Source organism: Vanessa cardui, chromosome 7, assembly GCF_905220365.1.
Source record: "Vanessa cardui chromosome 7, ilVanCard2.1, whole genome shotgun sequence".
Lineage (NCBI taxonomy): Eukaryota > Metazoa > Arthropoda > Insecta > Lepidoptera > Nymphalidae > Vanessa > Vanessa cardui.
This window is the reverse complement of record NC_061129.1, coordinates 11,376,149-11,398,524: the sequence shown is the minus strand read 5'-3', so window position 1 is coordinate 11,398,524 and position 22,376 is coordinate 11,376,149. Positions and strand designations below refer to the sequence as shown.

General features: G+C 37.3%; 1 protein-coding gene across 1 annotated transcript in view; it reads right to left on the bottom strand.

The window, feature by feature from the left end:
* The window catches only part of LOC124530822 (piezo-type mechanosensitive ion channel component), a 47,895-nt gene that overhangs the window by 8,354 nt on the left and 17,165 nt on the right, over window positions 1-22,376 (bottom strand). Inside the window, exons 7-40 of the mRNA XM_047105143.1 lie at window positions 22,210-22,375; window positions 21,852-21,986; window positions 20,637-20,745; window positions 20,025-20,106; window positions 19,358-19,589; window positions 18,758-18,956; window positions 17,301-17,500; window positions 16,650-16,798; window positions 16,409-16,552; window positions 16,261-16,333; window positions 16,055-16,173; window positions 15,262-15,454; window positions 14,590-14,769; window positions 13,987-14,156; window positions 13,766-13,898; window positions 13,127-13,354; window positions 10,415-10,653; window positions 9,936-10,121; window positions 9,241-9,430; window positions 8,918-9,069; window positions 8,671-8,834; window positions 7,314-7,358; window positions 6,493-6,608; window positions 5,881-6,000; window positions 4,992-5,109; window positions 4,722-4,879; window positions 4,562-4,641; window positions 3,764-3,904; window positions 2,948-3,092; window positions 2,493-2,609; window positions 2,234-2,400; window positions 1,762-1,926; window positions 736-882; window positions 538-624 (exon numbers count right to left, since the gene is read on the bottom strand). Coding sequence (XP_046961099.1) covers window positions 538-624; window positions 736-882; window positions 1,762-1,926; window positions 2,234-2,400; window positions 2,493-2,609; window positions 2,948-3,092; window positions 3,764-3,904; window positions 4,562-4,641; window positions 4,722-4,879; window positions 4,992-5,109; window positions 5,881-6,000; window positions 6,493-6,608; window positions 7,314-7,358; window positions 8,671-8,834; window positions 8,918-9,069; window positions 9,241-9,430; window positions 9,936-10,121; window positions 10,415-10,653; window positions 13,127-13,354; window positions 13,766-13,898; window positions 13,987-14,156; window positions 14,590-14,769; window positions 15,262-15,454; window positions 16,055-16,173; window positions 16,261-16,333; window positions 16,409-16,552; window positions 16,650-16,798; window positions 17,301-17,500; window positions 18,758-18,956; window positions 19,358-19,589; window positions 20,025-20,106; window positions 20,637-20,745; window positions 21,852-21,986; window positions 22,210-22,375 — 5,049 coding nt within the window. The remainder of the gene's footprint in view (window positions 1-537; window positions 625-735; window positions 883-1,761; window positions 1,927-2,233; window positions 2,401-2,492; window positions 2,610-2,947; window positions 3,093-3,763; window positions 3,905-4,561; window positions 4,642-4,721; window positions 4,880-4,991; window positions 5,110-5,880; window positions 6,001-6,492; window positions 6,609-7,313; window positions 7,359-8,670; window positions 8,835-8,917; window positions 9,070-9,240; window positions 9,431-9,935; window positions 10,122-10,414; window positions 10,654-13,126; window positions 13,355-13,765; window positions 13,899-13,986; window positions 14,157-14,589; window positions 14,770-15,261; window positions 15,455-16,054; window positions 16,174-16,260; window positions 16,334-16,408; window positions 16,553-16,649; window positions 16,799-17,300; window positions 17,501-18,757; window positions 18,957-19,357; window positions 19,590-20,024; window positions 20,107-20,636; window positions 20,746-21,851; window positions 21,987-22,209; window position 22,376) is intronic.

Genomic DNA, 22,376 nt, shown 5'->3' with positions numbered 1-22,376 from the left:
GGTGTATGTCATTTTACTATCTTACAACAACAGCCTGTGAATTCCCACTGCTGGGCTAAAGGCCTCCTCTCCACGCTGTTCCAATGCGGGTTGGTGGAATACACATGTGACAGAATTTCTATGAAATTTGTCACATGCAGGTTTCCTCACGATGTTTTCCTTCACCGTCGAGCACGAGATGACTTATAAAGACAAATTAAGCACATGAATCAGCGATGCTTGCCTGGATTTGAACCCGCAATCATCGGTTAAGATGCACGCGTTCTAACCACTGGGCCATCTCAGCTCTTTTTACTATCTTAATAAAAACTAATTCCAAGTTCTTTTCCGAAACATAAACCCTCTGATCTAACATGGACATACAGTTTACAGATAATCAGGTATTATTTTGATCACTAATGCATCCATTATTCATTTATAGCGACATGCTGGACTATGATGCTGTTTTTAACATAAAAACTTTTGAGTACTTTCAGGATCTGGAGGGCGATATTTATTTATGTGAAGTCGAATTTCATGCGAATATATGATACTTACGATAGCATAATAACTTGAGGATAGTGACTGTATGTATCTTCTAACGTCGTCGCAACAGCTATTATCGGTTCCTGGTCGTCATTCACTCTAGAAATACAACATAAAATTAACAATTAATTTTCGTGCCACATTCTTGCTTTAGGACTTTCGAGATTAAATTGTATAATTTTCATTAAATTTTTTATAAATATTAGTTACTTGTAATGATCGTCGTCTATGACTTTAGAGGGACCCGGTTCTTGTTCTATGTCGTGATCTTCTGTCTCTCTCATTTGCTCAGGTTCTCTTAGTTCTACCGTTTTTTTTGGAGTTTCGGGTACATCGTTCGTCTCTGTTTCTGCGGGCCTGTATTTATGGGAAAAATAATTAAATTAACGTGAGTTAAGTCATTATTTTAGGTGACTAAATAAATACTACATTAATTACATGTTAAATAATTAACTAAATACGTATACAATTAAACTTTCAAGGTAATTAATTAAATTACATTTTTACTAAAGTGTTAGTCATCATAACCACTTCAAAGTCTAAACTACCTACAGTCTCTAAAATCTAGCATCATCAATTCTTGTTACAAAAGATAATTTTTTCTATCAATCATACGTTCTCCTAAAGTACGTAAGGTGACGCTAGCACTACTGTTAAATATATTTTAATATGTTTACTGCGCGGGCCACGGAGAATAACTGCGGATGAAACGGGAGAGCCGGGCGAATATTCCGGAAGTGTCGATGGTGCGGGAGGGGGAGGGCGTGGGGGTTGCGAGGGCGGGAGGTGCGGGCGCGGGCGCGGGCGCGGGGGCGGGCGCGGGAGCGGGCGGCGGAGGCGGCGCGGGCGCGAGTGCGGCGCGTGCGCGGCCGGCGCGCCTCCTGGACGCAGCTGGCGGCCTCGCACTACTGTCTGCCCGCATATTATATATTTAGGAGTCCACACGGGAGCGGTACCAGCGAGGCGCTCCCGAGGGACCCGCCTGCGTATTTTGGCAGACTCGCGTTTTCTTATGCACTTGGAGTAAATGGGATTACGTCAAGCGAATTATGATGTTGACGGGATTGCTAATAGTTTTCTATGTAGGGAGTATGACGAGAATGATCCTTACATGTTGTATAGTATATATTTTAATCGTGTAAAGGTCCCCTTTTCGAGATGTCACAGTAGCTTCGAATCACGTGCCCCGTTCGACTTATAACAAATACAGTAGGCAGAATAAGTAATATCACTCACGGGGTCGGCCTTTCGTGCATTTCCAGATACTTCCGACCGACTTCTTCGCCTCGACCTTCGACCAGCAATTGGGTATCAGAGGGGCTCAAGGGATACTCCATGTCCTCTTTCAATTCTACCTCCGGCGTTGATTCCTTCCACAACCCCAGTGATTTCAACATAAATCTAAAAAATAATAATTATATATGTACTTTAAAATGTATGTACGTATGATGTATTTCAACTTAAAAAAAAAACTTTATCAAAAGTAAAAGACACAAAATGAAGGAAATGCAATGAAATGCTAATATAATTGTTTGTAGTTATATTGCATTTCACCCCTCCATGACCTGAATACAGATTGAAACAAAAAGAACCCACAAGAAACTCAGTAATTACTTGTTTAGAGATAGAGATAGGTACATACTTATGTAAGCACTTATATAAGTACTTATGAAAACTAAATACTTAAGGTAAATTAAAAATACATTACCTATGTAAAAATATAATGAGTAGAAGAAGTAGGTCATATAATGCATAGTTGAATTTCCTCTCTATTCCGATTATTCTCGGCGCCGTGAAAGGCATGTTGGCTGGTATAGCTTTTTGGTTCCAGGGTAAGATTTCGAATTGGAACATGCTTTTTATTAATACTATGACCTAAAATATAAACATATATGAATTGTTGACACTATTAGATATCTAATGAATAACAAGATAAATATCTATAGGATTGCAATGAAATATCTCACCTCAGTGTATGCAATGAGGGTAACCCAAAAGGTTTTGGTCGGTCGCGGTATGGTCAAAGTTCCCCATAAGAACACCATAAGCGGCAATGGGATGGAAAGAATTGTTGCCGATTGGATCTAAAAAAAGTTTTAACAGTAAAGTTATTATTATTATTAAAACCACTTACGTACACTTAGTCTTATGTCTCAATTTCATTATTGTAATTTAGTAATTATAATTTACCCAATTCAAGGACTCATTAAAAATGACATATCTACTTATTTTTTTGACATTCTAGTAATGACTTTTATATATGTACACACATATATAATTAACAATGTTCTTAATGAGTAAATTTTGACATATTGCCTTACAGTTATAAGATATAGACTTGTCAAAGTTTGAATAACTTTTGGGAAAGACGCTGTATCCGGCACATGGGGTCTAAAGGTATCCGTGTTTTAGGGATATTTACCTGGTTTATGAACACCATAATGTAACAGACGATGTCTGTATGCGCCAAAACGGCATACCACAATGCATAAACGAGGTGTATTATTGGCGACTTTTCTTGCTTAAACATCGAATCGTCCTGCTCTTCCAACGTCGTCACATCCTTACTGTAATATTTGTTTTAGTTATTTTCATGCAACGTAGAAAGTTCAGACGTGCTTAGAACGAGAAAAAGAAGATTACACCGAAAACAAAGATTGTGTTTAAGAGAAAAAGAAGTATAAATTTTTACAACAATAAATAGAACATCAGGTACAAGTAAGAGTTAATATTTTATAATACTAGAATAAAGGTTATCCATCGGAGTACATCTTTTCGAAACATTCACGGACTGATTTATAAATGTTGTAAAGACAGAAAGTTATTAGTTAAACATTGCCTCCTGTACATAGCTGTCCTCTTGTTTCTAATTTCAAATAAATAATGAAAAAGAAAGTGAAATCTGTGTTTAACTAAACATCTGCTAAACAAACTTTACGATCAAGTCAGTTAATTGATAGTACTTACCAGACTCTACATTTAATTAGAATAAAAACGCCGTGCAATATCGACATATGTAAACAGTTGATATGTGTAGCAAAAGCCCATAAAAAGCGTCAGACAAAACTTTTTCCTTCAGAACCTCCACTGCTATTACCAACCGTTTCAAAATTGACTACATATCATATTATATATATTTAGAAATGCAATGAAATGGTGCTAGTTAAACAAATGTAGATGATATGAAACGAGTAACAGTTCAGTAAGAGTTCAGTGGAGGATCTGTCGGGCACTGAACCTCTCGGTGGTCTGTAAGCTAAAGGCGCTCTCGTGTTCGGAGGTGTCGTCGGAGGACGCGCTCGAGGCGACGTCCAACCCGTCCTCCACGCTGGCCGCCAAGATGCGGATCTCCGGGACGCTTAAATCGCTTAACTTACGGCTGGAAACACCCCCATCATATCAATTTTGAACCCCCATTCCGAATCGTGTTGTAATAATTTCGAATATTTGTGGATAATCTTTACATAACAGTTTTTTTCTATATTTTTGTACTATAGCGTCGCTAGTGGGAGCTTCTAGTGGTAAGTGCAAATGTAAACTACTATAACTTCAGCTAAATTTAGTTTGTTTAGGACAAACCGCTACCAAACTTAAGTTAAACTTTTAGTAACATTTCTGAACTAATATCTAAGATTTTCTACTCAAGGCTAATTTCTAAAAAAACTAATTCAGATATTAGTGCATGACAGTGCAGATATAGATTAGTACCTACCCCACGTCCTCTGGCGGCTGAAGGAGATTGTTGTTTGATCTTTCCATTTCCCTATTAGTAAAGGCAGCATGCAAAAAAGGTCACTAGTCACTACCAGCTACCTAAATACAAGATGGATTTACAACTACCCTTTAAACACTTAAAAAATCTACATTAAATACTGTTCTCTAGAAAATAATACTACCATAACATTTTATGTTTAGTAAATGATTTTACGCAATATAAATACAGCCGACCAAACGAGCACCTATAAGCATTCTAACCTTCCACCCTTACAGTAATTTTCAATTATTCAAATATACATTAATAAAGCATGATACTCACTGATGCATCAGCGTTTCAGGTAGCGGCTCCCATATCATCTGCGAACCTTCTCGTCGACCGATACCGAAACCCTCCTTCTCCTGAAATTAGTAAATATATTATTGATTATTCTATTTAAAAGAAAATTGCTTTGTATTGATTAATTTACTATAATTCATACCTTTAGTCGTTTCTTTTCAACAGATAACGTACGCGACACATATCTGTAATCTCGCGAATATTTCATTAGATGGCGCGTCAAGGATACAAGTATACTAGATATGAAGGCTGCGGCTGTGTCCAGGAATCCTTTTAATTTATCAATGAACGACTCCGACTCTGCAAAGAATATACCATATTGTTACCTAAGAGCTAGAGAAATAAGTGAATCATACCGGTAACATTATCTGTTAATAAATATGTATAAAAAAAATATATTTCATAGAATTACCTGGTTGCGGTGCAAAATCATCTAATTCTGATGAAGGTCCGGGCCGATCCTGTTCTGATATCTTAACATCCACATCAGCTTCCCGTACAGCCTCTGAACGAGATGTAGTTGAGCGACCCTAAAAAGTCAATAGCAAAATATAAGAATTCTACGACGCATACAATATAATAAAATAGAAATAATAATAAAAAGACATAACAAAAATTAGAAACAAGTATAATAAAATAATTGTGTATTAAAAAATAATAACAATATATTCCCAATAACATTTACTTATAAATAAAAACAGTGCATAAAGGCAAAAACACAAAACACAAAAGCTCCAAAACATGCACAACAATGCTTTTACCAATCAACCGGGGCTTTGGCGCTGAAATTAAATATATTTTTGCCTAATCATTTATAAAATGAGCATATCTACTAAACAACATCTTACAACAATTTAATATGATTTAAAATATATGCTAAGAAATCACTGAATACATTTAATACTCTAATACTTCATATCAATAGTGGAAGAATGGGCGAATGATGAAATTTGTAATTTAAAATGAGAAAACTACATAAAATGTCGAGAAAAATTTAAAGAACGAAAACTCGAACTGCACTGTTATTACATGCTTAATATTTTACATTGAAAATTCTACTCTGCATTCGGAAAAAAAAAATCGATTCGAGAACGTCTCATCACTAGTATCGCAATAGACGATAAAGGTTTTTTTTTATTTTACATAGAAACATTCCGGTATTAACATTTTCATACTTTATCTGTTCCATCATTACTTTTAATTAAAATTAATTATCTATCATTTCAATTTATTGTTTCATTTTGGCAAGATTTTACGAAAGCGATTCGAGGCACCGACAAGGGTAGCGGCGGCATAGTCACCTGGCGCGGGTAGGAGAAGGGGAAGGTGAGCGAGGAGGCGCGCGTGCGCACGGCGGGCGCGGAGGCGCGGCGCAGCGACACGGCGCGCCGCACGTCCGTCTTGATGGCCGTCGACACCAGCTGCCACACACACCCTCTCACACACGTGCACCGCGATTCTCGATATATCTCGTCTTACTTTGTACTCTTAGATATCTTTACCGTTTATATTTACGAGAGTTGTTTCTTTAAAACGACCAGTTCTATCGAGAAACGAAGTGTGCGTGTTCACCTTGTGCAAAGCTTGTTAGTCACCATAAGCTGCCCAGGGCGCAATATGAAACATGTTCTTATCATTTTCAACAATAAATTGTTAATCGAGTCGAGTTATAGCTAATGTAACGAAAACTAGACATACTAGTCGTACTCATTGCGTGCAAGACGAAACCTCACGATACACTTTCCTTCGTGCAAAAGGAGACTAAATCTTTACAATATCCCATAACCTTTCACGAGTACATTACATTCATTTCATTACATCACAATATAAACTCCCGTGCAACCTTTATCTATATCCCACAACGAACCTTACAAAAATGCACCAGAAGCCAATTAGAATTCATATTAACTTACCTTCCCGAAACCCATAGTTTTCGGGGCCTCTTCGTCTGAACTGGACTCATCGTCTTTCAAGTGTACATCAGTATCGTCAAACTCATCAAACATGTAGTAGTCTCCGGAACGCACCGCTGTATAAAGATGAGGTTTTTTTATATTAATACGATACTCAAAAAAAAAAAAAACTTATTAGCATGCACTGTACAACATTTGTAAGAAAATAATTAACTGTAGCTGATTTATTGAAAATTAATTTTGTATGTAAAAATACCGACTTCAAAAACAACTTTATTTGTATAATTACGACTAATGAAAATAAACGAAAATGTCGAACTGTAGATTTATTAATAAATCATTTTGAAATCAGCATTTTTACAAATAGCTTGGTCCAATGAATATATCTTGCATGCAAAACATCTAAATTGGTGAAATTGAAGTACGAACTTAAAGATTTATAGAAAAAAACTTATAAAAAATACATATTATGTATATCTATGAATAAATATAACTATAACATAAAAAATATTTTTATAGCGAGTTAATAAAATAAAAATTACAAGCAAATGCATCCAACCCATGCAAACATTTAAGTGATGACAATAGTGACTAATGCAAGTCAGAGCCAGAAAACAAATTCGTGCAAAAGCGCCCTTCACGTCCTTTTGCAAACACAGCGGTGTACTATTTACATATTTTACAAAACCGAAATCATTTTCATGACAAAAGAACCTAAGAGACAGTCACCGTCGCAACATAGCCTAAGTATGATTATCGTAAGCAACAGCTGTTAGTATTAGAATGACAAAGGTTAGCCGGGACACTTCACGCAACATTACCCTTCTGGTGGCTGGCGGGCGGCTTAAACGGAGGTCTCACGCGTGCTACAAAGAAAGGCATAACTCAACACCATTCTCACACCACAATTAAGCAACTGAAGTTCGGCAGTCAGATTTCAAGAAGACAAAATTTTCTTTCCATATTGTTAGGTATTTATTCGCTCATTCGGAGACAAAAGTTAAACACTAAAGCGCGTTTACAGATATTAGTATCATATCTTGGTTTTGTCGTTCATGTCAGGGACGTGTAAATCATGGATTTGGTTATGGCACAAACCGGGAGAATGAATGTTCGTTTCAAAGCGGAGGTACGTAATGGATACAAACAAAATTGGTACTTTATATGATTTTAATAAATTAATAATCACCAACCGTCACCCTCTTATCTATGAACTATACCTTTGTGTCTATGTGTGACTGGCGCGGAAACGGTACCACTTCCTATGTACAAATAAAAAAAAAGTTTTAAAGACACAATATCACACACATTGATTTATTAAAAATGCTATACAGTATATACAACTGTGAAAAATAGTTCAAAAGGGTACAAAAATCTATTTTTTCTTAATAATAACACTGTCGACCTCGCGTTCTTCGCATACTAATTTAAAGGATAATATTATGTCGTACCGCTTCGTGTTATTATCTCGAAATTTAGAATACAAAGAATACATCGAGTGCGCGTAATTCATAGCGTAGTTACACGTGTGATGCGAGTTGGGCTCGGCGCGACTCGAGTAGGAAACGATCGAGGTCCGCTGCAGCAGGCTCGGGCTGGCCACCGTGTGCCGGCGCCGGATGGGGGGAGGGGAGAACACCGGGTACGACTCCTCGGGAGTCTGCGCGCGCGGCAGCAGCTCCGACGACGGCGGGGACTCGAACGATATGCGCCGGGGCTCCAGGTACGCGTCGAGCGACACCGTCATCAGGGCAGACGACGGGGAGGGCGGCTGCGGCAGCGCGGGGAGGGAGGGCCGCGCGGGAGAGGAGGGCACGGAAGCCTCGCTCAGAGGAGTGTGGAAGCCACGCGGGGAGGGGGGAGGCGAGGGGGAGGCGGGCGTGTGGTAGCCGCGTCGGGACTCCTCGGAGTCGCCGCGCACGAGCGGCACTTGTTCCGACTCGCCGGGTTGCGTTGCATCTTCTTCTTCGTCCTCCTCTTCTATTATTGTGATAGCACGAAAAGCAACTGATGCTTAGAGACTGATTTACATTATACACTAAATACATTTGACTATTAGAATAGCCGTTTTTGTAACAGAATCCCTTTCATAAGTTCAAACCGTTAATCGTTCAATATATTTTGTTTTATGTTACCATTTAAGTATCCATACTACAAGTATAAATATTACGAATGTACCTGCGTCGTGGTGTACGGGTTCCTTTGACATAACTCCCTGTATCTTCTTCTGATTTGCTTTAATCCTTTCCATTTTAACTTTAATCTTTTCCAATATCTTAACCTCTTGTTCCTCTTGAATGTTCATTTGTTTTAGACGAAGTTCTTCAATTAAATCCGCACCTCTAGAAATTGGTAGATTTTAAGAAGTAGTCCTATCAAATATTAATAACAAGTTTGGTCGCTTATTAAGAGGTAAAATGACTACCTAGATGCGAGAACAGTGGTCGCTTTGCTTTCATCGATAACTCGGTAGAAATAGTAACTGTGGAAAAGTCTCCTTTGCAATATCAGGAACGCGAAACAAACTCCATCCCACGCCAAACCAATGTCTTCTTGAGGAACCGAACACATTGAATCCTAAGAAAAAACTTCATAATTAATTTTCTACTGGCTTAAAATTTCATATTAAAATTACACGTAATTTTGAAAAGTAAATAAATAGTAGTGCAACAGACGTAATACATTTGGTGTTATAGTAATATTTTTCACTTTAAGAATTATTTGGGACATAATTTCGAATTGTCATACCTTGTCATACTGCATCTTAAGGAACCTGGCGATGTTCCCGCCGGCGAACTTGTCGACGCATCCGATGCCCAGCAGCTGCACGAGCCAGCACGCGTGTTCCTGCAGCACCGAGCTGAACATGCAGCCCGGGATTTGAAGCAGCGCCTTCACGACCACAACCGACACATTGTAGCGGAGGAGCCAGGACCACCTGGAATTTTCGATAAGTACTACAAGTTATTTTATTTTTCATCTTCAATGTATTTGTTTTCTCGTAACATATAATATTAAAATTAATTTTATTGAAATTTATCTATCAGTTAATCGCTTTCTGGTAACTTTAAAAAAGTTATACTATTCTCTTAAATGTCCAATAATACAATATGCCAACAAAGACTTAAAAAAAAAGTAACAGCCTGTAAATTTCCCACTGCAGAGATAAAGGCCACCTCTTCCGTTAAGGAGAGGGTTTGGAACATATTCCACCACGCTGTTCCAATGCGGGTTGGTGGAATGCACATGTGGCAGAATTTCGATGAAATTAGACACATGCAGGTTTCCTCACGATGTTTTCCTTCACCGCCGAGCTCGAGATGAATTAGAACACAAATTAAGCACGTATATATAGTGGTGGTTGCCTGGGTTTGAACCCGCAATCATCGGTTAAGACGCACGCGTTCTAACCACTGGGCCATCTCAGCTCTATCAAGACTTACCATTGCAATATAGCTTCCTTTGGACGTAAATAGAAGTCTGTCCCTTGCCACAGGAATATGAAGGACCCGATGAGATAGCCCATCGAAAACAGATTGACACGATTGGTGCCCGTCATGAACATAATGGCGAGGGTCACCCACAACATGCCCAGAAATACCATTCTCTTTAAGACATCTAACCATGATCTGTAAAACAAAAAAGTTATAAATACTACATTTTTTAAAAAATATATAATAATTATACATAATAGATTTATAGTTAGCATTTAAAATACGTTTAAAAAAACAATTTACTACCACTTTTAAGACCACAGAGAAGTACATTAATTTAATTCAAGTAGTATTTTCTTCAAATTGTAAATCATTTTCAAAGATGGCGACTAGTACGCTATTTTAACAAACAAAACATGTCAAAGTTATAAGTAAAGAGAACTTATAATAACGAACGTATAAGATCTGCACAATACGGTTACCCTTACCCGACATATCCTAAAAAGTCCGGAACTGGATTAACAAAGTTGGGGGTCTCCCAGTCCTTGCCGATGTCCTCGCTGTTGGAACCGCCGGCGTAAGTATCGCCGTGGACTTTTTCGACTCTGAACACCCTCAACTGGCGCGCCGCGAACAGGAGCAGGAAGTAATCGAAGATTAGCTTCACCGCATGCGGGGGCTCGTCGTCGTACGGTAAGAAGAGCCAGGTACGGATATGTTTCATTTGCTACAAAAATGTTATCAATCAAAATCAAAATCAAAATAAACTTTATTCAAGTAAGCTTTTATAAGCACTTTTGAATCGTCATTTTACAATTAAGTGAAGCTACGACCGGTTCGGAAAGTAGATTCTACCGAGAAGAACCGGCAAGAAACTCAGTAGTTACTCTTTTTTAACATTTAAAAAATACAACGTCTAATAATACAATGTTAATTAAATACAATTATTTCAATTAATGTATCCTGCTTGGAAGTCAACAGGTATTAACTCCACGCTTTTTTATCATCTACAAAATCTTGTATCGAATAATATGCTTTTTCTAACAATGTGTTTTTTACAAACGATTTGAATTTACTAAACGGCAAAGTTAAAAATTTCTGCGGAATTTTATTATAGAAACGGATACCTTGCCCCAAGAAGGATTTATTGACTTTGCGGAGTCGGAAACTTGGCGTTATAAGCTTATCCTTACTCCTAGTGCACATACAATGATTATCACTGGTTTTATCAAAGTGATCAATGTTACTGTGAATATACATAATATTGTTGTAAATATATTGCGACGCAACAGTGAGTATTCCTACTTTGTTAAAAACATCCCGAAGACAGTCTCTAGCTCCAAGATTATAAATAAACCGGATGGCTCTCTTTTGTAAAACAAAGACAGATTCAATATCTGCAGCGTTACCCCAAAGTAATATGCCATATGACATAATACTGTGAAAATAACCAAAATAAACTAAACGAGCGGTATCAATATCAGTTAGTTGTCTAACTTTTCTAACCGCGTATGTTGTGGAGCTGAGTCTTCCTGTTAGGGATGATAAATGAGAAGTCCACTGAAGTCTGGAATCCAATTCTATTCCTAAAAACACCGTCGTATCATCTACTTCAAGACGGTCACCATTTAAAGATATATTATAATTTTGCTTGCTAACATTAGGTAGGGTAAAAACTACACATTTTGTTTTTTGAGCATTCAAAACTAAATTATTTACTGTAAACCAATTGTGTATCTGTGATAATGCACCGTTCACATCGTCATAGTCATTTTTTTTCCTGTCAACCTTAAAAATCAGCGAAGTATCGTCAGCAAACAACACTATACCACAAATACCCTTAACAAAGAAAGGAAGATCATTTATATTTACTAGGAATAGAAAGGGACCTAAAATTGAACCTTGTGGAACTCCCATTTTTAACGTAGATTCAGAAGACTTTATTCCATTAATGAAAACTTGCTGGATTCTTTGACTTAAATATGAAGCGATGAGATCAAGAGCTTTACCTTTAAAACCGTAATATTTGAGCTTATAAAGAAGCGTTTCGTGTTCTACACAATCGAATGCTTTAGATAAATCACAGAATACTCCAATAGCGTTCTGTGATTTCTCCCAAGCATCGTAAATATGTTTTAGAAGCGCAATCCCCGCATCAGTTGTCGAGCGACCTCTTCTAAAACCGAATTGCTCACCATGAAAAATAGCATTTGTACCGAAATGGCTCGTCCTCGGCCTGTAATTACCGGGATCGCTTCTGTTTCCAGTTTTAAAAAGTGGTAAAACTTTACTACATTTTAACAAGTTAGGAAATGAACCCATGTCTAAACTCTTGTTAAAAATTACTGCTATATACGGAGCAATATCGTATATGATGTTATTAAAAATTTTTACCGAAATGCCCCATATGTCGTTATTTTTTTAATATTTACAGTTTTAAATACTTTTATGACATATTGCAGAAACCATTTCAAATGAAAAATCAATAACGCATTTAGAAACACTATTATTTAATAACCTAGCTGCATTTGATGTAGATGATTTTAAATGAAATGTTATTTTATGGGGTACTTTATTAAAAAATGTTTCAAATAAATTAGTAACCTCTAATTCAGAACTTGTGTATCTACGACCTGTGTTCAATTCTATTGGTATCATTTCCTTTTTGGGTTTTCCACTAACACTACTAATAACGTCCCATGTGGCTTTAATTCTATTATCAGAATTCAGGATTTTTTTCTTTAAATATAAGGACTTAGCAGAAATGCATACTGTTTTAAAAATTTTGGAATATTTAATGACGCTACGCTAAAGGCTACGCTTCGTTTCCACCGCCTCATATCATATAAGTCGTATAATTTATTTCTACTTTTATAAATACCAACAGTAGCCCAGTCACTAAACTTTAATTTTGTGTTACTATAACATGATTTCATTTTAAATATATTGTTAAATTCTTTTAGTATTACTTCAAAAAATGAATTATAAAGCTCATTTGGATCCTGTGTCGTAAGATCTAGATTAGGCAATTTATACGCCACAATATCTTTAAAACAATGTAATTTGTTAGCCGTTATTGGCCTGTATGTTATTTTTTTTAAATGATTTATTTCTTTGATGAATGATTGAAATGATCAATGGAATTAAAGTATTGATAAAGATTCAAAAGTGATCACAGAACAGTGGAGCGAGGAGGGCACCTGGTCGTTGCCGCTCCAGGGGTAGCGCAGACACAGCTGCGGCACGAAGCCCACGGCCAGCATGTACTGCAGCGGCACGAGCGCCGTGACGCAGGCGGTGAAGGCGGGCCACAGGCGCGCCAGCCGCGCGCGCCGCGCCGCCGCCAGCGCCAGCAGCCAGCCCGCGTACAGCACGGCGCACACGTCCATGCGCGAGCCGATCACGCCCATCAGGCACATCAGCGAGATCTGCACCCACACGCACGTCACCACGCCGCTTCGGGACTCACCCGACGCTTCAGTTATTGATTTCAAAGTACTACCTCCACTCCTGCTGAGAGCTGAGATGGCCCAGTGGTCAGAACGCGTACATCTTAACCGATGAATGCGGGTTCAAACCCAGGCAAGCACCACTATATATATATATGTGCTTAATTTGTGTTTATAATTCATCTCGTGCTCGGCGGTGAAGGAAAACATCGTGAGGAAACCTGCATGTGTCTAATTTCATCGAAATTCTGCCACATGTGCATTCCACCAACCCGCATTGGAACAGCGTGGTGGAATATGTTCCAAACCCTCTCCTTAATGGAAGAGGAGGCCTTATCTCAGCAGTGGGAAATGTACAGGCTGTTACTTTACTTTACTTTACTTTACTACCTCCACTCCAAACTTGTAGAAGCCGTAGTTCACCAAGTACTTGAAGCAATGTATCAGGTTTTTATCCGCGTCCACGCGGGTGACATCGGGAAACATTATCTTCTCCTTGTTGGCCGGTAGGAGACCCATGCTCCTAAAAATATTAGTTACATTTTTGCTAAGGCTAATCTAGTCGTAGCATTTGAGATAGAATCTATTTTATTATAGAATAATCTGACTACCTGAGTGTTTGTTGCCTGTATGTGACTAGTGAGTAGAAGGTGAAAACAGCGATTAGGCCTATATAGCCCTTTAGGAGCACCACTAGAGGTCGCTTCGACGTCGCCTTGCTGAACCCAACCCATTCGGCGTTGTTATAAACTGTAGTATTCATTGTACTATTCTCTCCCATCTGAAATAATGAAGCTGATTACTGATTGCTATAAACAATCCCTGCACGAATTTGGCTTAATAGTAAAAATTAAGAAAAACCCATAAATGTCATTCCTTCTTCTAAGGCAGATCTAGAAAATCTACTTCTTCACGATTTTTGTGTTCATTTTTGAGCCCGAGAAGCATATACACAAATAAAGAATACTTGGTCTCCACTTATTCACATATTTAATATTACATATGAAAAACATAAGCAAAATATGCATATAAAATCGTTTTAGAAATCGTGTGCAAAATAATCAGTATATACTATGAAAACGGAACAAAACTTTCATCGTTAATTTTTTTTTATACTCCGTTAGTTATCCCAAACCTGTGCCAACGATTTAATTTACTTTGAAATGATGTGGCTTTTTCTTTAATTACATCTGCAGCTGGAAGTTTTTACTTACCTTTGTACAATTCACATCAAAAAATGAATGTTTGATGTACTCTATTTGGTAGACCATCTTCGCCATGAAATATACACTTATCAGAGTAGATATTAGCAATACGCATATTCTTTGCTTACGAGAGCTCAGCAAGAGCGCCGGTGCGATAATTATCATTATTGGAACGTGCATCGCACAGACCTGCAAACAATGTTCAGATATACTTTAGTATCATTATAATAAAAAATATTAACTTATTCTCATTGTTTATCTTAGTTTTGTTGCCAAATAACAATGGCTCTTTTTATGCTGTCATTGACTGAGTTCAGACTTTAATTGTCACGCCATGAACATAACTCGTAGGTTGCTAAGCTGTCTTTAATTTTTTTTAACAAAATAAATATAAAAAATATCAATTGTTAAATGTTTGATGAGATGTATCCCTGACGTCTGTAATGCTATTCAGTGCGATGCTGCAAGTCGGTCGACTGCAGTGAAACTTCCTACTTTTGATGCGTAATTACTTTAAATGTAATTTACATCACTTTCTGACATTTCATCGTTTACTTTAAAGCTCAGTCTAACATATGTTCAAGATCGATTTTAAATTTTTAAATAAAAAGAAGAATCATAACACGTCATAATAATCATTTACAAGATAAGATAATGATGAAATAATATAAAGAATGTTACATTAAAGACGCAGAGCAGCATGAGCGAGAGGAAGACGATCTTGATGAGGTGTATGTCGAGTAGGATGAAGGCCTTGTCGGTCCAGTCGGCCAGGCGGCGCCGCAGCGCGCCGCAGCGCCGCCACGCCCAGCCGCGCGCCGCGCGCCACGCCGCGCCGCCGCCGCGCGCCTGCGACCGGCTGCGCGACGCCTTCCTGCGCATACCACACCACCGCAACGCGCTCAAACCCATGTCGACATATACTGTCTTCCAGTAGGCTTTTACGAACACTTTTTAATCGACATATTTATACACATATCATATCGATATGTATATATAGTTCTATCGATATATATACATATATCGATAAAAACTATATTGAGTGAAGCCAAAACTATATTCGGAATGTAGATTCTACCGAGAAGCACTGGCAAGAACTCTTTTTCAACATTTAAATATATAAAATCATGTTAACGTAAATTCAATTGTATACGCTTTTATTATGTATATAATCGTGCATTTAACAATATGCTTTATTTACCGATTATTTTTACAGGAGATTTGAATTTATGAAAGGGCTAAGTTAAAGTGAATCAATTGATAGGTTTAAACATTTTTTTTTTCTTCAAATAGAAGCACGGGCACTGTCCTGCAATGCCAATCAATCAGTGTACTACGGATTGAAATACGACGTTCGATTAAGTGTTTGCAACTTTGCGGCAACTTTAATTTTCTCCGTTTTAGCCCCATAGTTATTCTAATAGCGGATGATTGGCGGGCCAAGACTCACACACTCACACACGAATAAGCTTACCTGTACATAGAACGACGAGCAGCAGTATTGAAGGAAGACGTTCCTATAGACTGCTCTGCTTCAGTGTCGCTGTCCGAGTGCTCGTTTGCGGGTCTACCTTCTAGGGGTAGCGGTGGCAGCTGGAAAATGGTAAACTCATTTTTACGACACTTTTTTTCAACATAATATAGGTACATATTAAATGGCGTTGAGATAAATGCACTTACATCATCTTTCATAGTGGAAGCACCGCCTTGACTAGGTCTACTCGAGTCTACATCTCTAGCTATACTATTTGTCCTGAAACGCAAAACAAGGTATAAACAATTCAAATTAAATTTATACAGTTCAGACTTTCATCCTATTTCGACTAACCTCGTTTTAGGGTCGGATAATGCCATAAAGTCTTTATGGAAATAGTGCACTTGCATTATTGTAATGATGAGAAACAAGGTCGGTGTTAGTAGTTTTACGAATAAGTCTGCCCGATGATAGGGTTCTAAGCCCAGATCATGTTGCCTAAAAAAAATTAAAAAAATTAAAAAAAAATCCCACGTCTTCAATCAGTCTTTTAATTGATCACATTGTTAATTGCAAATTTGAGCAAAATACTTACAATCTCTCGTTGATCATCAAATACGTTTCTATGGTCTTCGAGAAATTATCAAACTGGTATATATAAATTAGAATAAGATTGATCATCGAATATATAATAACTGTTATCCAAAAGACGTACATCAGACGACGCCACCAGTACCAACTTATCTGCAAAAATATTAAGTAAATGAAATAAATAATTACTTGCAATGGGTTATATGTTAAGGAAAGTAAAGAAAGAACCAAGTTTTTACAATATATTCGTAAAACTCATATATTAATCTGTTCAAACTTTCATCAATTTTAGGTCTTAAATAAAGCATTCGAAAGAAGAGTTTTAACTTTCGTTTACGTCTGAGTCGAGATGGCCCAGTGGTTAGAACGCGTGCATCTTAACAGATGATTGCGGGTTCAAACCCAGGCAAGCACTGCTGTTTCATGTGCTTTATTTGTCTTTATAATTCATCTCGTGCTCAGCGGTGAAGGATAACATCGCGAGGAAACCTGCATGTGACAAATTTCATAGAAATTCTGCCACATGTGCATTCCACCAACCTGCATTGGAACAGCGTGGTGGAATATCTTACAAAACCTTCTCCTCAAAGGGAGAGGAGGCCTTTAGCCCAGCAGTGGGAATTTACAGGCTGTTGTTGTTAAAAATATAAAATACCTGGAACATGAGTATGAAAAACAGGAATAGGAACATGTATATGATCCTGAATATAGTCATCCGGTCGCCCGTGATGCCGATCACGAAGAGCATGATCACGACCACGTAGATCCAGTAGCGCGCGCACGCCGCCCGCAGCCACTCGCCCAGCGCCACCAGCAGGCGCGAGCGCTGCTCCTCCTCGCGGGACGCGTCCACCCCTACCCCCACCAGACACTTATTATATCCAACGCGTAACATGTAGTGGGAAAAGAAAAGAAAGCAGAATAGGCTATTTGACAATGCGAAAAATATCAGCCATAAATCTGTGAACATTATTTTTTGATAACGTAATAAACTCCTCGATATTAACTTAATCAACAAATCAGAGAACATGAATTAGTACAAAAGTATAATGGTACCATTTGCGACGCTTTAGCCCACACATAATAGGCTATTTGACAATGCGAAAAATAAATTTTGAATTATTGTAACCACTGTATATTATGAGTTTAAAAATGGTTATTTACTAACGAAAATTGAAAATAATACTTAATTTAATCAAAAATCAATAAATAAAGATGCATTTTTTCAAACGTTCGTCACGTGACACAAAACGCTCCTGATTAGCCGGGCATATGATGAAGTCACTTTGTTGTAAACCTTGCTTTTCTACTATATGTACCACAGATTAAAATACAGCAAAGTGACGTCACCGACTCCATTCCAGCGCCATATTGTCCAAGTAGGGTTTTCGTGCGTTATTTAAATATGGAATTTTTAATATGATATTTTTAGGCAAATATGTACTAGAAATAATAAAATCTACTTTTACTGGGTTCCTTAACCTCTACTAAATAATATAAAATAGATTTTAAAAACCAGTCAAATAGCCTATTCAACCGGCACGGTGCAGATGAAGCAAAGGTTTTAAATGTTAGTATATAATACAAAAGTTTTTTGAGTAAACTTATTTCCAAAAGCTGCTAAGGGACCACGGGTCCATTGATTTGTTAATCATTCTTAAATTTATAAAATATAATCGAATAAATATTACTGAAACGTGATGGAAAGTTAAAAATGTTTTAGTGAATAATTATGAAAATAAAAAATACTTTTAGTTAAAAATACTTTTTAGTTTAGGATAATTTAACTGTTTTTATTAAGTGACAGTTAAAAAAAATAATGAATAGATGTCATAGATTACCAATCATCAAACCTTTAAGATAAGATCGCAAGAAGAAAACATGATTAATTTATTATTATTTATCTTCCAATTTAGTCACGAATTAAGAGCTTATATTATTAGAATATATATATTTTAATTATAGATATACTTGCTAAAATTAAAGGGTTCAACTTTCTATATGATATACCTATAAGAATTCTTCTTTATGTTTATAAAATAGACTAATAACAGTGTCATGGAAGAAAGTAGCTTAATTAAGAGTGGTCGTATAAATGGTCAGTGCGTGTACCGGCGGCGGCGGCGGAGACGGTGAGGTGCAGCGGCGCCGCCATGTCGGTGACGGCGGCGGAGAGGCGTCGGCGCCGCAGCTCCTGCACGCGCTGGCGCAGCGTCACCCAGAACATGCACGTGAACAGCGACTTGATCAGCAGCGGCACGCACGGCTCGCCCTCCTCGCGCCCCAGGCCGATCTGGTGCAGGTTCACCTCCTGCCGCGGACCGACCGAAAGTTGTATGCGAAACGAATCTAGACGGCTAAATATATCATGTTTCCGGAAATATCACGTAAAGATCAACTTTAAAATTGCTTCCTCTATCTAGTTAGTTTACAATTCACGAATATAAGTATTTTTGAGAAATAATACAATGTCGAAGGATCAGAGCATTGACTGATAAAATTAAATATATACTTTATGGGTCGGTTCATACCTGGAGAGTCGCAGCGCAAGGTCATTGAAATTGTTTTATTAATATAATAGTTATATTGATATAAAATCTAACATAAGTTTAGCGAGTGCTTTTCAAGAATATCAAAACATACTAAAAGTTCGAGTAAGTACACAATAAATATAAAATATACTAAAAGTAAAGAAATTGGCAGGATACTTTCTGTTATATTAGACGGTAGCTCGCTCTCCGTAAGATTCATTCCGTATATGTACTGCGCGATAAGCAGCAGCATTGCGTAGCAGACCAGCACGGGACTCGTCTTCAACATAAAGGAGCGCTGGTCCTGACATAACCACACGATATTTGCCCACATGAGGAACACAAATGTCAACCATGAGTGAAACATTATACTCCAAGCCATCATTGTTATCGTTGTCGCTATGTAGGACGACCTGAAAAGTATTTAAAAAATATATAGTTACTATTAGTAGTTAGGTTTTAGGCAAGGCTGTTGGTGTATCAAACATTAAAAAGTACTTTTTCGGTCAGCAAACTTTTTATTGCTGAGTTACAATTTGCAATAGTCTGTAAGCCAATGTATTAACAGACACAGGTTTTGGTAACTGTTGGACGCTTGGGGTCGCAATGACCTTCTAAGTTCTAAGTAGCAGTTTATATTTATTACAGTGCGTCCGTCAAATCGGCCATTTCTCCAGATATCTTCCTATTAATTGGTATAAATTATCGTTTTTAAAGTCATTTCCTTACAACAGTAACATGTAGTTAATACTACCATGCATATCATGCTCAAAAATCAGCGCCTCAATCATCATTTTTTTAATTATATATTTTTACTGATTGCTATGGACGCTATGGTAGTAACCTACCTGATTAGGACTTGGAAGAAGTCTACGACTGCAGCCACAATATCATCCATTAATGTTGGTTCTTCTATTTCCATTACTGATTCTGGAAAAATAATAATAACATATTTTCTCAGCCCTAGAATTACAAATACTATGAGGTAACAATCTTACAATCACACAATTAATGCCTAAGTGCTTACGGAAGCTTTATACCCGATTAGATTATGACAAAACCCTAGTTCAGGTTTGAAAAAAGAAATATCTCGAACCGGAGAAAAAGAGACAAAAGAAAATGTCATTAAAATAAGTTCAATGTGAATTAAAAAATGTATTCTATGAGACAAGATGACGTTCCTCTTCACGGGTGTCAATCGCTAAACTCTACATTCGCTAAATACCCTTCATATAGCACACGGTAATATGAATTGCCAATTTTTTTACAATTTTCGTTTTGAACCAATATCTGAATCTTCACACAAGTTGTCAGAAATCTGTAACATGCTTGGTTTCTGCATCTTACAGTCAACGAAAATGCAACAGCGCAGTAAATAATTCCGATATATATTTTTAACAGAAGAAAAATAATTTGGCCCATACACTGGGTCTTTATTGGCACTATTATGGGCACTTTACCTTCATCAGGTACAACGACGGAACCGGTGGAGTCTTGGTGCAGTTGACGCGTTACTGAGCTGGTTCGGGCGCTCGACCAACGCTTACTAGGGCTCATGTTACGAAGGAGCTACGGTAATTAAAAACAATTAGGTACTTGTCATCATTTACAAAATGTAATAAAAAATACATTTTTACATACGTATACGAGGTGTATTATATAGGTATTAATATGATTTTATCTTATCTATGAAAGTTTTTATTAAAGAATATTTTAGTCTTTATACATGTTTAAGATATATTTTTGATGTATCGTACTTAAATAATATTTAAGTGTAGATATTTAAATCAACATTACAAAGTCTCTTTCAATATATGTTTAATTTATTCGTAATTTAGTTATTATACCTGATTAAATTATTGTGCTGACAAAAACGATTTAGATATCGTGTTAACGTATTGAATGGTTACGAACTTCAAATTTCGAAACATAATATTTATTATTAAAGTATTTATAAAAATCTAATAAAGATAAACATTAGTAACCGTTCAATACTTTCTGTGACAGTGCAATACATTAATGGAAAACATAAAAAGCTTAATAGTGATGCACATGAACACTGAATTGGTATTGAGGGACAATAATGCTAGTGGATGCATGTTCCAAAGCGTTCCAAGTTATACGACACACCTATTGCATGACAACATTCATTATCTATTAAGTAATCAAATACCGATACAAGCAAAACAGACAAATTGGCGAGAAATATAAAAATGAATACCTACAGGATCATCCTCATCGGTGTTCCCACGGAGTGCATTGGAATTTATGTATGAATATGCAACCTACAAAAGAACGAAAGCAGGTTGCAAAAATAAAATTATTAATACAAAAAATACCGAACAACAAATCTCAAAGATATATATAAAATTAGCACAAGCATTCATGCATAATCTTTGTCACCATTAATAGTGAAGAATACATTTTTACACGATACTCGTGAAACTTTCATCTTCACGAAATGTTCTTGTTTAAACCAACAATATTTATTTACACTACGAAGGTCATCCACTAATTGCTATCTATAATACATATCTACATTAGTAATATCTACTCAATAAAACCTATGCTACAAATTGTATTTGCAAAGTATGTACAGTTTAAAAAAAATAAGTACGGTTAAGGTGTAACTAAGATACAGTGTGGTCAGTGCATATTCGTTGGGGCCGGCTTACGCGAACTTTCTTGGTGGCGCTCTTCCACTTGTCGCGCGGCGCGTGCCTGCTGCCGCGGTGGAAGGACACGCCGCGCACCAAAGAACCGTTCAGTTTACCCGCTTCGAGGCCAGTTAGGGCACTCTTTTTCTTCGCCTATCCGCCCCGTTAGCAAAAGTCATAAAATCGCAGTGTAATTTCGAACTACTGAATAGCGCTATGCCGGCATACGTCTACGGCGTTAGTCAGAAAATACAGCCAAGTCCGACGGTATGAGTTATAACAAAGCATGTTATTATTAGTTGGAGTTAATGATAATATTAATCAAAGTTTTCTCATTCATAAAGTGCAGATACTGCATAGTTACAAGCGTACGCACCTTTGGTTTGAAGAGTTCTCGCGTTTCGATGGCGAAGAAAAAATATGAAAAGAGTATCACTAAGGGACTAGCCAAGGTAGCCCACATATGGTCGTCGGTCACTTCATACGTAAAATTCGATGAATCTGTTTCGTTAAGTATAACCAGTTTTGTGAGGCCAAAATATC